A 17,786-nucleotide genomic window follows, 5' to 3' on the forward strand; every position below is an offset into this window, starting at 1 on the left:
CAAACCCCCCTTATTTCTGTTAAAAACATGTAGGCTTTTTTAGACCAACAACAGCTTTTCACTTTTTGTGCAACAATTCTGGACTTTGGAAAGTCACTGAAAACAAATAACCACAAAATACTTTAATACTACCGCTACCTAGCCAGAATACCAAATATATTACAGAATAAGACAAAGCAAATATTTGCTTAAGTTTTGGCTTCATGCATAACTGCGTTTTCAAAAAGTAACCTACAATCCTACTGTATATCGTTACAGTATATCATGTTCCACCTTCTAGAAGTAGTAAGAACATATATAACTATGAACATGAGAAGATAAACATGACACGTTGCAGTCAAATAAATGTTATCTTACTACCTGAAGAAGGTGAAAGGAAAATTTTTATAATCTAATTTCACTTCAATTTTATTAAACTGTCTACATAATTCTGTGAGCGTGTGCACATGCATGGGCACGCACAGAAATAGTGATAACTACATACAGTTTACACAAATATTTACATACATATGTTATACATATCAACTAATACGACTGCATGATTTTCAATGTAAAAAGCATATGCTTCCTTCTTGCACATGTAACTGTTGCATTGGTCTTACAAAGTAATATAAACCTTTTGCAACAACTATCTAGGCACATATCATAGCTGATTCCAAGTTTTTATAGCTTGCAGGTTTTTTAAAAAAATACAATACCTAGAACACTGTTATCAAACAAATATGCTTTATTGGCATCTAAAAACAAAATGCACCCAACATTAAAATGTACTTTTTCATTTTTTTAAACCCACTGCAGTACGAGGAACAAATCACAAACACTTACTTTAGAGAAAACAGAGACTATAGTGTAGATTTTACAAAATCACTTTTTAATCTCTGTGTTATGCTCCTTAAATGACATGGGCCATTTCTTTTTCTGCCAAATTGTAGGAACATAAAATAGCACAGCTTTGTCTATACTTTAAAATTCTGCAGCAGCCTAAAAACACGGACAAGATACACCAGCACCTGTTTTCAAGTAGAACAATTTCGATAGCCAACCTAAGGGTAGTATCTAAAAAATTCCATTTTCTTCCATAGGAAGTCTTTGTTTGACAAGCTGTTGTTTTATCTTTGTGAAATTAAAAGCAAGTAGGGGCAAGTTTATGCTTTACCAGAGAAATAAAAAAAATGTTTACCTACCATGTTCAAATTAAGAACAGTGTTCTATACAAGTCAGTTGTACAGTTATTTAAGTGAAAGATGAACATGAACATCAGATTAACTTAATTCTGGCAGACAAAAGTGAACTGCTAAGGTCCAGTCAGCCATTTATCTATTACAGAGAGATGACAACTTTACAAAAGGTATCTTTTACCTACTGAGTGATGATTATGTCCCCTCAGTTTCTGTGCTTTCTACCACTGGTTCACTTTCTATATCAGCTTCTGTGTCACTCTTCTCTTTGTTTATCTCGCTGGAAGATGTCAGTTTTTCATAAAGTTCTGGATCGTCCTGCACCTGCACAGCTGGTGGCTGACTTTCTGTCTCTGTATTTTCACCATTTACCTGGGGCATATTATCAGCTTTGCGTTGCGAAGTGGCCCCATCAAAATATTCAAAAACCCTTGGATGCGGAGGGGGGATCCAGTTGTTTGACATTCTGTCTCTTCCAAACCTGTTTCCATTAATTTCTCGGCAAAAATTAAAATCTCTGTCATCTCTATCCCTCTGTCTTTCCCAGGGTCTTCTGCGGTCATCAAAATCTCTGTGAGCATCTTGTTCAAATCCTCTATTCCAATTGGGACCACTTCTACTGTCAAACCTATAGTTTACATGCCGAAACCTCTCTCTGTCTTCATGGAAGCCTTTAGGACCACCATAAATAGGGAAGGCATGGTGCTCTCTTTCATCGTAATCTCCTCTCTGTCCCCAGTGCTTCTCTGAATTGAAACCAAAATGCTCCCTTCGACCAAGATTATCTATACCTGGTCTTCCAAAATTCTCTCTCATGTCTACATGTGGTCTTGCAAAATGTTCTCTTCCATCCACTGGAGGTCTTCCTATACCCTCTCTTGGATCAATAGGTGGTCGTCCAACAGAATCTCTAATGTCCACTGGGGATGGTCTGTTAAGATTATCTCTGTTTTCTACTGGAGGAAAGCGATAATCTCTGTCTCCTTCCTGTTGAATGTTATCGCCTCCAAGCGGGAGTCTTTTCTCTGAATTAGCAATGCTATCAATATTTTGTCTTCCTGGTGTTCCAAAAGGTCTTTCTGTTTGATTAAAAATATCTCCTGGGGGAAAAGGACCTCGAGGTGGTGGGTGAAGAGATGGATCAAGGATTGCTGGAGGAGGAATACTGCGCTGCGGAGGTATTCCAGGTTGCATTAATGGAAATCTTGGTCCAGGTGAATGGGGCATTAGGCCTGGACGGATATCTAAAATAGGCATTCCCGGCATCCTTTGATTGCTAATATTTAAATGAGGCATATTTTGAACCCCAGCTGGATGCTGCATTGCCAGAAGTCCAGAACTATTTGAAATATTTGGTGGTGGCACTCCCATAAGTCCAGAACTACTTGAAACATTGGGTGGTGGCATTATGAGAAGCCCAGAGCTGCTTGAGACACTGGGCGGCTGCACTCCTGCCAGAAGTCCTGAACTGCTTGAGACAATAGGTGGCTGCATTCCCGTCAAAAGCCCAGGGCTGCTCGAGACACTGGGTGGATGCACTCCAGCTAGAAGCCCTGAGCTACTTGAGACATTTGGTTGTGGCACTCCAGCCATAAGTCCAGAGCTATTTGAGACGCTGGTTGGCTGAACTCCTCCTGTAAGAGAAGAGGTACTGGAGACGCTGGGTAGCTGCACTCCTCCTGTAAGACCAGGACTGCTTGTAACAGTTGGTGGTTGTACTCCTCCCACAAGTCCAGAGCTGCTTGAGACATTTGGTGGTTGTACTCCCCCTGCAATTCCAGAGTTACTTGAGACACTGGGTGGCTGCCCTTCTCCGGTAAGCCCAGAACTGCTTGAAACGCTGGGTGGCTGCACTCCTCCAACAAGTCCAGAGCTACTCGAGACATCATTTTGCACTAAAATGCAGCAACAAGAAGAACAGTTAACAGAAGTTACCAGTGTAACACAGAGTATTCAAAACAAATTGCAGTTTAATCCATTATTCAATTAACACACTCAGAGCAATGATACTGACAAGATCTGTCACCGTTTCTGTATAATGAACATAGACCATTTTAATTACATACATGATAAATGGACAGTAAGCCATGGAAACCACTATCTCTACACAGTAAAGAATGTAGAGCAGCTTAAAACTGACAAACCCCACAACCATCACCCAATTTGTGAAACGGAAGTATCAAAATCTTTGATATAATTTTTTAAATATCATACTATCCTACCCTCTCCTACTCCTTTCCCTTGCCACTTATGTAGAAAGAATGCACATTTAAAAAGTATTCTTAAAAGGCTCCCAGTTCCCCTGAGCATGAGATGCCAGAAATCAACTATCAGATGATGATACAGATGATTCCCATCACTCCTTCATCTTAAATTGAAAATGAACCTGGCCTAAGACTTCCTACTTTGCAGTTATTAGTGCAATGGAAAAGGATCTGCATAAAAACTCAGAAGTATGATGTCTCTTGTATGTGAAAATATCAGACAATAAAAACATTTTTTACCAGATCTACTGTTTTCACTGGAAGAAATCTGAAGGTCTGTAAGATGTGAGCCTTTTTCATCTGATTCTGCTTTGCTGCTTGGAAGAGGATTAAAAACGCTTCCAGTAGATAACGTTGGAGTGGCTATATTGCTACTAACTGTGCCAACTGGTAGAACAAGGCTAGTAAAAGGAACATCTTTCATCGCCTCTTGCGTAATTGGTAATGGAGGCTGTACTAAAGCTGTAGAGAAATAACAGAAGTGTATCACAATAAACGCATTTTCAGCCTTGAAGTTTAGTTTGGCAAAAGTCAAGCTGTCAGATCACATAATCAAAGTAAGTGAAACTGTTTTAGTTATCACAAGATCTATGATGTTTTTGATAGTACTTTTTATCCTCAAACAACATTCTAGTAGTTAAATTTTTTGTAGCAACCATGAACTGCTGGCAACCTGAGCAATAAGTACTTTTTAACAGACATTTTAAAATGTTGAATGGATACAGTCAAAAGGCTGAAGCAAAATAAATTATTATAAATCACTCAGCAACACCAAATAGCTCAAGTAACAAAAACACCAGAATATGTATACAAACAGGTTCAAATATTAAAGCATAAATATGAATAAAAAAAATAATTCGGTTGTCATAATTTTTTTCAGTTATTCCATGGTAAGTATTATTTTTCAGTCAACTTGAAAAGCTCTGTAAATCTTTTTCTCAGTACCTACTTAATACAGCTAACCAATAACCTGTACCTTACTATTTTCCATCAGATAGAATTAATATACTTTTGATTAATTAACAAGTAGTACATCAAACAATTAAGCTTTTCATGACATACAGCAATCATTAGAAGAATTAAACTTACGTGTTGGAACTACCGGTGGGACAACAGGTGGCGGGACAACAGGTGGTGGGACAGGTGGAACTGGCGGAGGCATAAAACCTATATGGAAAAAATGACATTATTACAATGGAAAGCAAGTAAAATTATGCTTTCAAAACCTCATTAACAGCACTCATCCTGAAAAGTTGCCTCACTGAGGATTAGAGAACAGATGTATGGGAAGAGGTACCAATGGTGGTTGCTTTCAAAAACATCCCATCTTTATTGTAAAAGATCTGCATGTGTATCTTTAAAAATTATTTCCATCAGCAGTATCTAAAGAAGAAACTTTCAACATTCACCTTTCAAAGCTTCCACATTTTCCAAAGGCAGGAGAGTAATGTTGAGATTTTGTCTTTTTGTTTAATTTTTACCAAAGATCAAAAAGAATTTGGCTTTAATTGATGTTCTCCACTGAATACACTGATCGGAAATAACATCAAGCTAGACACAAGAAATTCCATACTAGGTTAAATTAGAGATTCAAAGGCCAACTCGCTCCAACAGTAAACAACAGCGGATGGAAAGGTATACAAAGCATCATGTACACAGACCACGCACAAGTCATTACATGCTCAACTTCATTTTTACTAACCTACCTGGAGGGGGTTGTGACGGGTTGAAACTTGCTCGCAAGAAAGGTGGAGGAGGAATTGCGCTATAACCAGGAGGAGGGACAGACATCGTGACAGGAAACGCAGGTGGAACTAAGCTAACAGCAGGCACAGCTGGAGCTACCGGAATCTTTTTTGATGGAAAAAAACAAACAAACAAACAAGCAACTTCAATATTTACAGTATTTAATAACACTGAAAGAGGGATAAACTGACTCAACTACAATTCTTGTTAGCAGTAAATGTACCAAAGGCTTTGCATATATTCTGAACACCTAGAAGTATGAGGTGGCATTCTGGAATGGTACCTACACTACAGGTAAACAAGAACCCTGGAAGAATCCTATGTTACCTTTTCTTTATTCTAAAAAGAATTGAAAATACATGGTTAGATACTGTACTTATTCAAGAACAAAAATTTACCTATGGGAGACAGAGTAATACAAATAGGAAGAGAGAGAGAAAAGGAAGCAAAATGTAGATAAAATGGCAATTTGAGGGCACTTAAAAAACAGTGATTCCATTTTCACTAGAAAAATTGATTCAATGAAGAATGCTAAGAGCAATAAGCAGCAAACTAAAAGATTAAATATATATATTTAAGTATATACTGATCACAGTGTATGTTAGGAGACAAAGGAAATAATAAGACCGAAGACAATTTTTGTGAGAAGAAAAAAGCTCAAACTTCCACAAAGTACATGCAAAAACATTAACTTTCACACTAATTTTAATGACAGCTCAAGTATTGAAAATAACTATAAATATCAAAAAAGATGCATGAATTAAAATATGAAACCAAAGAAAATTTATATTCAGCAACTGCTTTTCATTTTGCAATTTCATTTGGTCATAATAAAAAGGATTTAAAGAGTTTGACAAAAAGCATCTGAATAAATATTTGATTAACATGTACAGTGTGGTATACTCGAGGAAAAATACACTTCTCCTCCTGAATACATTCTCCAGTCTTTCAAAATATTTTATTACTGATCATAAGTTAATAAAAATTCTGTTTTACCAGAAAGAAGAAAATGCAGCAGAGTCAGACTCTCATGAATTATTCCATGTATCAGATTTCAACAACATATGCCTTTGAATAATCAGCTCTTTTAAAGATGAGGTTCTCCCTATGAAATTCTGCCTAAAATTATTGGGAAAGTAATTCAAACTTTTATTCAAACCTGATATATAAGGGGAAATGCAAATAGCTAATATGCACAAGTGAAAGTAATACTGAGTTGCTTAGTTTACAGAAAGATGCTTTGGTGGTTTGCTCACTTTAATTTCTGTTCAAAAAACTAAAGTGCCAATACTTTAAACATTCATTCTGTCTCCAGTGTTTAAGTCTTTATTTAAGAGCCTACTCAAGTTTGGGATACTTTGTGCTAAAGCATGAGATTAAGGACTCTGCTAAACCATGCAACTGAATCTTCTCTAAAGTATTTCAGAGATAAATACACATCTAACTCAGTTTATCTGTACTGAATAAAAAAATCCCCCCCTCCAGATCTGTGGAGGTTCTGTAAACCCAAACTCTAATACAAACCTGCAGCATAGTGACTGGTTGCGTGTAAGCTTCTGTCTGCGTTGTAATAACTGTGCTCTTATCAACTGAAGTACTCTGCGTAGTTTGAATATTTTCTTTAGCAGCTTCTGAGCTTCTGGCTGTTTCCCATTCTTAAAAAGGTATATTTTTATATCAAAGATAATTAAAGTGTTATTTTGGTTCACAAACTAAAAAGTCCTCATATCTTAAATAACAAATTTTAAACTGCTATCTAGAGTCATTACAAATGATTTCCAAAATTACAATTAAAACAAATGAAATTATATTTATTTTTTTCTTTAAATAATATAAAAACTCTAATTACCTGCAATATACTGCTTTATTATTCCTATATACAAATTGAATTTTTAAAACGTGTCAAATTTTTTCAACATTCATTCTGTAATTGGTAACACAGTGTATGTTCCAGTTTTCTACATATTGCTGTTGACAACATATCTATGTTATCAGTTGGCTAGCTTATAATGAGAGAGGATCCTCACTTAAAACAAAACGCTCACCGAATTTCTTCCTTTCTCCTCTTCCTCAAATTAACTTGCAGTAACATAAGGAAAAAAGTTTTGCATTTGAAGCATAACATAACTTATTGAAGTTATTTCAGTAATGTTTCACATTTCAATTCTTCTGGCATTTATACACAATTTTTACTTAAAGAATGGGTACATTCTGACCAGAAAAACTGTCGTCTCTAGTATAAAACTGGATTAACCACTGTTCAGTTCTGTAAAGAGTCCAGCCATCTGGTGTATTTACGAGCTAGAACCATTTCAAGAAAATACTTGTGAATTTTTTTTTTTTTTACAAACCTGACAAACCTCTCTCAATTGAGCTGGGTTTCAGGAAAAGATCTGATATTATCTACTTCTTGTCTCTTTGACTTTATGGAAAAAATACCTAAAGGTCTAGCTAACCGACACCTATCTGGACAAGTGCCAACTCCAACTTAAGTCTTACACGTGAGTATAAGATTTTTCACAGTCACAACCAGATCCTAAATTTTACACAAATTAATATTTTACATACGTGGAAACCAGTACACAGAAAATTCAGAACTGCTTTTAAAAACGCTAATCCTTATTGTCTTGCTTAAATTCATTCTCCTGAAAACTGATGCACCGCCAGGACCATCAGTTAGTTACTCAACTACAAAGACAATCTTAATTTCAGGACATCAGTGCTGTTTATATCGTAAACAAGTAGGTAGTATAATTAATGTAAACTGAAAAGAGTGTCTATTATCTAAAATACTAAACTTTCTGAAGAGTGGCAATTATCAGGAAATAAACACATTTTCTAATTATTAGAATCATCAATGTCCATACCAGTATTTACTGTCTCCTGGTCAATCATACCACCTTCAGCAAAGCCATCCAAATCATCCAATTTTACTTTCTCCCAAGGGATATACGAAACTCCCAGATCCACATCCCAGAACTGCTTGTACTCCGTTTTCACACCTTTATTTAAAGCCCAGGCAATCTGAAAACAAATCCAACCAGATAATCTGGTTAAACCAAAAAATCCGATAAACAGAATATTTAAGATAATTTCCTTCATATTTCTGCCACTTAAGATCAATCTTGAATGTTTACTTACTGAAGATCTAACAAGTTTTCAATTTTAAAATAACTGTTAGAAAGCTTACTTGGCCTCTGCAACAAAACGCATGTGGAAAATTAATTACATCAAAAAGCTTAAATCTGCTCTACATCAATACCAACAGACATACAGAAATTAAAAGCACAGTATTTCAAGGATTCACCCTAAAGCATCGAATGAAGTAAAAAAAACTACAGATCTGCTCAGCATTTAAACTACTTAACTCTATAAAAATACTCCCAAATGTAATATTAAGTGATCCATATGGTCAGGTACAGAACTTAGGCTGTTTACAGTCTTGTATTCTAATCATTAGCATAAATATAATCTATTTTTCAAGTACTTCCTAAGAATCAAGTTATAATTTAATTTGCCTGTCTTCCATATTGCCTGTCAAAACCTGCACTTTACAGGTAGAGGAAAGAAAACAATTTACCTCTTATTGCTTCATTCTCCTTTTCCATTTTGTGCATCTGAATGAAAAGCTTCCAAGTGACGAATCAACATACTAAAACTATTGTACTTAAAATAGAACAGCATTCCTGGATTACAATCAACTTACCTTAATAATTTTAGATCCAATTTTATAGGACCCAGAACTAAGTTTCTGAAGAGCACGATATGCATCTTGTCTATGAACCATGCAGACATAAGCACAACCTCTTGGGGGAATCATCTATGAAAAAAAGCAATGGTCTTAAAAAGTAGGAAAACCAGTGATATATCAACAGTAAATGAATACTAATATTAAATACTACTACTACTACCAATAATTTTGAGCATTAGCAAAACTTTAAAGTGATGTTGGCAGAGTATTCCAATTATAACATTTTCGAGATGAAGCAGCAGACTGGAGAGAGCGCTAAAGATGGCACAACAGATTTGAACAGCATTCAGCAGGTAAGAACTGGGAGCTAAAGCAACTTCAGAAAAGCAGAGGTTCCTACCTCTTCTCAAGCTCCAAATTCATTGTGAGCTGAGCAACAACCCTGCACAGAGGTGCAATACTAGTGATTAAAAGTTTCTTGGCATTTTTGAGGGGCAGAGACCTCATCCTTGAAGCTTGATTCCTACCAGCTTTAACATTTAATTTAAGAAAGAAAAGTACAATGTGGCATATAATGATACATATAATGCATATAAGGTTACACAGTAACATACGGAACAAAAATATTTAAGATGACTGATTTTAATATAGTTGTTATAAGATTACACAGCAATGTTATCCTAGTTAATTAAAGTTTCATGGAATGCTTAGGATAAGATATTTACAGCATGGTTTGCCTCTGAAATGTGGTAAGTTCTGGGACATGCACTTGTTGCTAGATTACTTTCCTTTGAAATTTGTTCAGCTTTAAGATATCTTTCTTAATTGCTAAGCCTTGCAAATCAAAATGAGGCTTTAACGTCAAGCTATGTTTTTTTTTTTTACTTGCACAATTTTGTAAAGCATTCTGCAATGTCATAAAAACTATTCTTGACCAGTTAGGTATCTGAACATACTAATGTGATAGGAAAAATAATGAAAAAATCTGAAATGAATGAAATTGTATGAGAAGGACTGTAGAAGTGCTGGAGTTGGAAAAAGCCAGATTTCTCTTGTGTAGGTATGTTATTTTTGGAGAAAAAAAACTTTTCTCTCAAACTATAGTCAACACTGAAATATGACTCTAATAAATGACTCAATAATCATGAGAAATATGTCTCCTACTAACCTACACGTTTTTTTTATCGTCATATTTTCAAATGAATACTTGTTTTTAGTACAATTCCTCTGTTTTTTCTAATTGTTTTATCCACGTGGACTCCACTTAAGCACCCCTCTGTACAGGACATAACCAAAACAATGTGGACACAAGTCAGTCTGTGTCCATTAGCCCAAACAAAATGATACCTGCCCCAGTGCCACATCGCAAAAAGAGAAAAGGCAAAATCTTGTATTTGTTAAGAACCAATTTAAAAATTTCAGTTAATTAACAGATCCTATAGTTAGTACTTGGGAGGAGCCATTTTACTATGAAATGCAATAACTTTACTATTTCAAAAGCCAATACATTGAAACCAACAAGCAAATATCAAAGCTATAGCTTCTAAACAGTAACATGTTACTCTCCTAAATACAAACTGAGGCTGCTAGAAGGAACTGTGAGGCATAAGCCTCTTTAAGTTGCTAGTCTATAATCCTTGAAATGGATGATAACACGCTCACTTACATTAATAGATTCTATTTGTCCAAATTCTTCAAACAAATTGGTTAAATCCTGCTGTGTAGCCTTCTTGTCTACTTGACCTACCCAAAGAGTAGTACTGCAAACTGTGAAGAGAAACATTCATATTAATTACAATACCAAATTTTTTCTTACAAAATACTTTATATCATGGATTTAAAAGGCTCTACAATTACAGAGAAACCACTGATCAAAAGTAGTAATTGTAATGCTATTACTCATTATATAGAGATTAAGTGAATTAACAAAAAGGTTAAAAGACACCATACAGATATTTAATAGAACTACTTGCCTTTTCTTTTATTAATCAAAACAATTGCTTTAGAAGAGATGAAAAAAATTTTACAGGTTATTATAGCTATAGCAAACTGCAAAAGTAATACTTATAAAAAAACCAATCATTTCTACTCAATGTTCCATAAAACATGTCTGTAGGATTTAATGTCAGATTTAGCAAAGTAAGGCTAAATTCTACAGGGCTAAATATGTATTTTGAAACAAATATGTATTATAAAAGGAACTTAACTGCAGTGCTGTGCACTACATTGTCATCTGGAAGAAATGGAAGCTGTACTTTTCCTTTACTTTGGTGAATACATAACATTTTGGCTGCAACTGTGCTAACCACAATGTTTTCTAGCATTTTCCACCTGTATAAAAAAATACTGCAGCTTTTTTCCCTAATTATTCCCTAAATTCTATTCCCTAAATTATTTTAATAATTCCCTAAATTATTAAAACAATACGTAGCTGCTACTTACCACTTAGTGTTTTTGACCGTATAGGAGGTAATCCCTTTTTCTGACGTTCCTTTTCCCTTTCCCTAGCCCTTCTTTCACTGGAGTATGACCGAGATGACTTTCTCTTCCTTTCTCTCGATCTTGAGCGTGAACGTTTTCTGTGTTTACGCTTACGAGAACCAGATCTTGATCTAGACCTTCGTTTTCTTGGTGACCTACAAAATGCTTAATTTTGGTATGGTGCATTTGAAAAAAAAATTACTAGTTGCTGTTTTCTCTTAACTACAGACTTAAAGCATGATACAGACATTTCCTTGATGTCTACTCAAACTGTTTCAGGAATTAAACTTATTGCCATTGCTGTGAGGAACAGCCTGAGCTTTAAACAAAACAAATAAAAAACAAAACCCATTCAAAGAGTCCCACAGTTTCTGGTTTTTTGGCATAGAAAATCTGTCCAACTGGTTAGCTTTAGTTAGCTATTTCTGTTAGTTGAGCAGGTCTTAAAGTAGGCCATAGGTATGCAAAACAAACTGTCATACAAAAAGTCTTCAGCTAGGGTACTACTTTTTGTTCATTGGTAAAACTGCTTGTGACAGTTTTGGAAATACAGGATTGAGAATGATAATCACAAGCATCAACTTGGTTTCTGAAAAAGTTTATCTATGTAATACAAGCTCATTAAGAAACCTTGAACGAGATCTTGAACGTGTTCTTGATCTTGAACGAACAGCTGATTTCTTTTCTTCTTGTTCAAAAATCTCCTCTTCAGCCACATCTTGTCCTTCATCTATATCCATGTCCTGAGGTCAGATATAATAGATGTTCAGTAATTTTAATAAATATAATATATACAAGCACGTGAAAAAATAGACCTGTTTTACTAATTTTGAAATTGTATTAAAATTAAGTGTTTTCCTTTATACTTCCATAACCAAATTTAAAATAGTTTTACCTGTTGCTGAATATCCATTGAATCATCTACATTTGTTTCCACTTCTAAAAACTGCTGTTGACTACTCCCTTGCGAAGGTGATGCAGAGTGCTCTGAGCCAAAATTTCCCTCCGGATTTTCCTCAGGGCTTGCCTGAATAACAAATAATAATATATCATAAAAAGCTTCATAATTCAAACTGCTTATTATGTCAAAATATAAGCTTACATGAAATAATTGTTCAAGTATTTCTGAGAAACAGTTTATCAAGTGTCTCTTATTTTCCCAATTTCAATTTCTGTTGGGCAATTATCTGCTGAGAACTACAAGCTGAACCAGATGTCACTCCATTTTATGTATGGTCATAAAATACACAATTTTGAAAGACTTTAATATTCCTGACTATATAAAATGTTACTATTTATTTGCTGAATCAAAAAGCAAAGTACGCTATGTGTTGCTTCACCTGGCTAGCTGGAAAATAAAAACTGCCAGGACAAACAATAGCAATGGCAGGCATATACAGAGCTACACTCAAAGATACCCATTGCTCATCTGTGCACATGCATCAATAAATTATATTTTGATATAAATAAAATGAAAATATTCACAATACCAACTGAACTAGTTAAAACATTTACAGTTAGTTCCAACATTTCATACATTGTGTAATTTAAGACAATAAATTACTACAGGATAAAGGAGACTGCTTTGTCATGTATGTCAGTGTGTCAATTATAAGCAATGTAACAAAACGGGCAGTTCTGTAAAACCCCAAAGCTAAGTATGTAATTTTAAAATGTAAAACACTAAAGGCGTTGTTGATTTGCGTTAAAAGGAAAAAAGCATAATAGTCTGTTTACAAGTACTGGGTTGAAAGTTCAGATTTAGTTTATATATCTTGAAGATACGAAGGTACAGGCAGGAATGCAAGCTGGACAACTTTTATAAGTAGTTTTAAGCCTATAATCCAATATTACATGTAAATGTTTCAGCAATTTTCATTACATTTTTTCTTTAATCAAAAATGTGTTAGGTACTCTATCTGGTAGGAGAATGAATGGTAGAAAGTTTACGGAACGGCATGTAGTACAAAGTTTCTCTGGTTTTATCTTTTTATCCTCTATATTTTTTAAAAGCTTATATAAATTCTTCCTACTACAATCTGCTTAATGTATTTGCCTTCTAACACCATTCAATTGCTTCACCTCATTTTCCCTATATTTAATGATTCTTCAACTATCTCTTTCTTGATATCAATTCCTATATTACTTGTTGCTCCTTCCGTCTCTTTTGTCTTCCTCCCCTCCCTCTACCCTTATTTATATGTTTAACAATTTCATTTTGTTTCCTCTTTCCTCCTCTTTTCCTTAATCTTTATCACTGAGGCTTAAACACGGAACTAAAGAAAGCCTTCCTTTTAACTTGCTGCAGTCACTACTGAGTTCTGGCAGAAATTTCTATCTTTTAGCTGCAAACAGAGTAAAAATGAAATGTGCCCTTCATATTCACTAGACAAGAAGATAAGGGGACTTAAAGGGAAACAAATTCTGGAAGAACACTTGGAATGGAAGATCAGATAATGAGGAGTGAGTCATATGAACACTCTACCCACAGACGTACCCTAATCTAATTTCATAAATGAAATCTAATTTAAACTCTAATTCTACTTCTTTCAAGAGAAATTATTTTACAATAAAGCTAGGTAGTCAGCATTTTTATTTTCAAATTAGATACCTACTTTTAAATAAGTCACATTGAAAACTCCTAAATCCTGCAAAGTTATATTCTTATACATTTTTCTATGGTTAAGGCCAGAAATTGCTAGATCACCCACCTGTATCAAAAACTATTCAATTTGCAGCTGCGTTGTACAAACTTTCTCAGTTAGTGCACTTACATGAGAAAGGAAAATGAAATCTATCTAGTAAAAAATAAAATTACTGATCTTCCAAACAATTAAAAACTCAAAGTCAAAAATTCGAAAGCCACAAAAATTTCTTGAGTGAAAGTTGAGTGACTGCACCTTTGCATAGGTTAAATTAAAGTCCCCAATAGGTGTTTGTTATGTTGGTGGTCCCTTAGATTTTCTTCCAGCCTAACATTTTTATTTTTCTGTGAAATTGCATCCAAATGCTTTATATAGAAAGTCCACTCTATACTCAGCCAGTATCAAGACAGCACAAACATTTTATTTTCTAGTGGGATCAGGAATTAGAATCAGGAGGGGAAAAGAGCAGCTAAATAAGGATGACTACCCTCGGAAGAACAAATCAATTTACTTCATCGCACAGTAAAGAGGACACAATTCACATTGTCCAGAAGGAAACCTGGGCTGCTTCGACCACCTGTTCTCAATAATTAACTTCACTTCACATGACTTTCATATATTCGTTAGCTCAAACTATTTAAAAGAATGAGATATTTATCAGCCATGACTTAAAGCTAGAAAGGGAAAAGTTAAGGTATGCCACAATCTACTGTTCTGTCCTCTTGCTGGTTCTGCTTCACTGCTTCACAGACAGCAGCATATTCCCTTCAGTGCTTACTTCCTTCTTCACAACGGCAGGAAAAAAAAATTCTCTTATGTAAGAGCTGAACTACCAAAGCACAGTCAGCCTATAACTCAACTGAAGGGTACTCCTTCAAAACACTAGCAGAAAATACACGCCACACATTTGGTTGTATTGATTTTTTCTGCTTTATGTACTTTCTTCCACTTTTTCCACTAACTTTGAAAGTTTCTGTCAGATGATCAGCTACTGACAAACAGTCTCATTATAAGAGAAGTGGCAGAAACAAGACAAATTTGTCCTGAAGCAAAGTATGCATTTTTATTAGTGGAGAACATAATTATTATAACCACAAGATGGAGTTCTTACCTTTTGAGGCTGCTGTTGCTCCAGAAGCTGTTGTCTGAGATGTTCCAAGTTTTGTTGCTGTAGTTGTTCAGCTAGTTGATGAAAAAGTGAGTTGTTCACAGATTCTGGTACTAAAGGCCTAAAATGAAATAGTTTTAATAATCCCAGTTTTTCTCTTGGTTTAAACAGTTGATAAACAAACCTTCATAATTGAGTTTCAAGCTGAACTAAAAATGTAAAATACTGAAGACAATGTATCTAATACTATCTTTAGTTGTCATCATTATCATATTACAGTTTTAAATATAACAAAGCAAAGCATGTGTTAACTTTAAGATGAAGTCACCAAAACTTCCGGCACACAGACTTATACCAAAACTTTAAAAAAGGTACACAAGTCTCATCTAATTCAGTGAAATGCCTTTTCTCTTCCTATTGTTTCAGTATATTTATGCTCCAAAAGAAACATTTTGCTTACTATTTGATATTAATGTTCAATTTAGCATTTTCCTTAAGAAACATAGCTTGATCTTACAGTTGGGAAGTGGGAGTTTCCTTTTTAGGCTCTTCACTTTGTTCAGATTCTTCCCCAAAGTCAAACCTGTCCATCAGCTTCTAGGAGAAAGCAAAATAAGCATTAGTGAGTATTCCTTACAAAATATGTCCTTCCGTTTACTTTTTCAAAAGAAAGATGCTCTTTTTTCCAAATTGGAAAAAAGAAGTTTGGCAAAGACCCCGAGATGAAAAGTAAGTATCATACTTGTAGGACTACCAAACACTTCAAAGCATCAAATCCTCAGTCTTGGCCATAGCTTTCTTGAGTTCTGGTTGCTGTTCCAAGTAAAACCATGTTTCCTGTCCATTTTAAGTAACAGCTAGTTTGGGGGAAGGCTTAAAAAAGATTATTTATATGCAAAGATACCTTTAATTAGAAAGAATTACTACAAAGAGCCAAACTATTCAATCCTTTGCCAATTAGCAAACCGCTCTGTTCACATCAAGAGAAGAGCAACAGTACGATTATCTCCTAAAGAATTACGGTAGTTTTACACATACACAACATTTAAACAATGTGCATTCTTTCAAATATACTGCTCCTTATAAACAACCTCTCACACAGTCTGAGAAGAAGCGAAGCAAACACTTATCATGTGAGAGGAAGAAGCCTCCAAAGGGATAAAAAGCAAGGGATCTGCTGGGGGGGAAAAAGCTGGATAAACTTCCTGTTTTATCTGTAAAGATGTCTAAGTTGTAGATCTACTGAACAAAAAATTCTGTTTTGCCTCTTTTTTTTCTCTTTTTGAACAGCCCAGAGGCATTTCATTAACATTCTACTTTCTTTAAGGCAAAACTAAAGAACAAAGTTGAAGAAATACAACAAATGTTATTTCTCTCTGAAACTGTGGGTTTTTCAATAACTGCGCATTGACACAGCTGTGCTATCAACCACATGTCCGCATACCTTTACACCCTGAAATTTTTCTGAAAAGCAGAGTTAACACTATACTACAAACTACTATAACTTGTTCTCAGAACACTGGTTTCACAGAAGAAAAACTGAGAGGAGACGCATAGGCCAGTTATTTGGAAATATCAAGGCAAAAAACGTTCAAGTAACAAGTCATTATGTTTCAGTAGCCTTTCTTCTTTTTCAGGATGCCCTATGTATTCTCAATATAAGAGTTCATCAAGAAGAACAAAGCATAAGTTGACTGAGAGACTCTGATCAATCAACAATTTTCCCAATGAAATAATCTAACATACTTGAAGTACAAAAAGTAGGAATGGGAGAACCCGAACAGAGATTTCCTGAAAGCAGGACTGAATACATTTTTGAGAAAACACAGCAGAGACACAGACCACCAAGCTCATGGGAGAAGTAATGCTAAAATCCTGAACAACTTACACCACACATACCTCAATTTATCAACTAATCCATTTAAACTTTAACAGAAAGTGGTCTTTTTTCCTTTCATTTCCTATTGTTAGAATTTTATTTCCACCTGCAAAATGTTGCTTCTCTGAACTACAGTATGCATTTGAGAAAAATGCCTGATCTCATTTATAAATAGTTACTAATAGTTATATACTTTCCATCATGACAAAGTACAAAGGAAAATAACAGAATATGTGCTATTTAAATGCTAATCACCTAAGGAACGGATCAAATGGAAAGAAGTCAATGACTGAAGATAAGAAAAAAATGTATTTAGGTAAACTGGTACCATAGAAAATCAAAGAACTTCAAACCAAGATAAACAAATGTGCAGCATAGTTTTCATTTAAATATGCTTTTCATAAATATAAAATAGTAGGTATAAAAGGGAAAGATTTGAACTAAAAAACCTTAATTTTAAAATAAATCTTAACGGAATATCCTAAATGCTCTGTACAACAAAGTAAAAAATTAAAGGCAAATGAAACATTAGGATACTTAGTATAAACATATAAAACTATGGAACTTTCCATGAGTGCTACAGCTGTTACTTTAACTACCTAAGAATAGAACATGTTCAGAAAAAGCAATGGGAATGATTAAAGACATGAAAAAAGCTTTTTATTACAAAGGAAACAAACAAAATTACTCTGAAGGATCAGGACTATTCTCTTTAGAAATGTGAATAAAAGGAATAGGACATAAAGGTATAGGTGAGGCTAATCAAGCACTTCTCTCTACCATGCCACAAGGAT

The 17,786-nt window shown here is 34.7% G+C and overlaps 1 protein-coding gene across 4 annotated transcripts in view; it reads right to left on the bottom strand.

The window, feature by feature from the left end:
- SCAF8 (SR-related CTD associated factor 8) overlaps positions 1-17,786 on the bottom strand; it is a 98,157-nt gene that overhangs the window by 39,269 nt on the left and 41,102 nt on the right. For 2 of the 4 annotated variants that reach the window (XR_003262509.2, XM_026122244.2), the window contains exons 8-20: positions 15,631-15,710; positions 15,117-15,234; positions 12,256-12,387; positions 11,991-12,103; positions 11,322-11,515; positions 10,546-10,646; positions 8,895-9,008; positions 8,056-8,212; positions 6,713-6,843; positions 5,149-5,293; positions 4,532-4,609; positions 3,683-3,904; positions 1,360-3,073 (exon numbers count right to left, since the gene is read on the bottom strand). Coding sequence is in view for 3 of the 4 variants with exons in the window: in XM_026122244.2 (XP_025978029.1) it covers positions 1,374-3,073; positions 3,683-3,904; positions 4,532-4,609; positions 5,149-5,293; positions 6,713-6,843; positions 8,056-8,212; positions 8,895-9,008; positions 10,546-10,646; positions 11,322-11,515; positions 11,991-12,103; positions 12,256-12,387; positions 15,117-15,234; positions 15,631-15,710 (3,285 nt within the window). In the remaining variant the exon portion in view is untranslated. Of the gene's footprint in view, positions 1-709; positions 3,074-3,682; positions 3,905-4,531; positions 4,610-5,148; positions 5,294-6,712; positions 6,844-8,055; positions 8,213-8,894; positions 9,009-10,545; positions 10,647-11,321; positions 11,516-11,990; positions 12,104-12,255; positions 12,388-15,116; positions 15,235-15,630; positions 15,711-17,786 lie in introns of those variants that run through there. The other 2 variants (XM_064509130.1, XM_026122247.2) reach the window with 1 other exon arrangement.

The sequence above is a fragment of the Dromaius novaehollandiae genome, chromosome 3 (assembly GCF_036370855.1).
Source record: "Dromaius novaehollandiae isolate bDroNov1 chromosome 3, bDroNov1.hap1, whole genome shotgun sequence".
NCBI lineage: Eukaryota > Metazoa > Chordata > Aves > Casuariiformes > Dromaiidae > Dromaius > Dromaius novaehollandiae.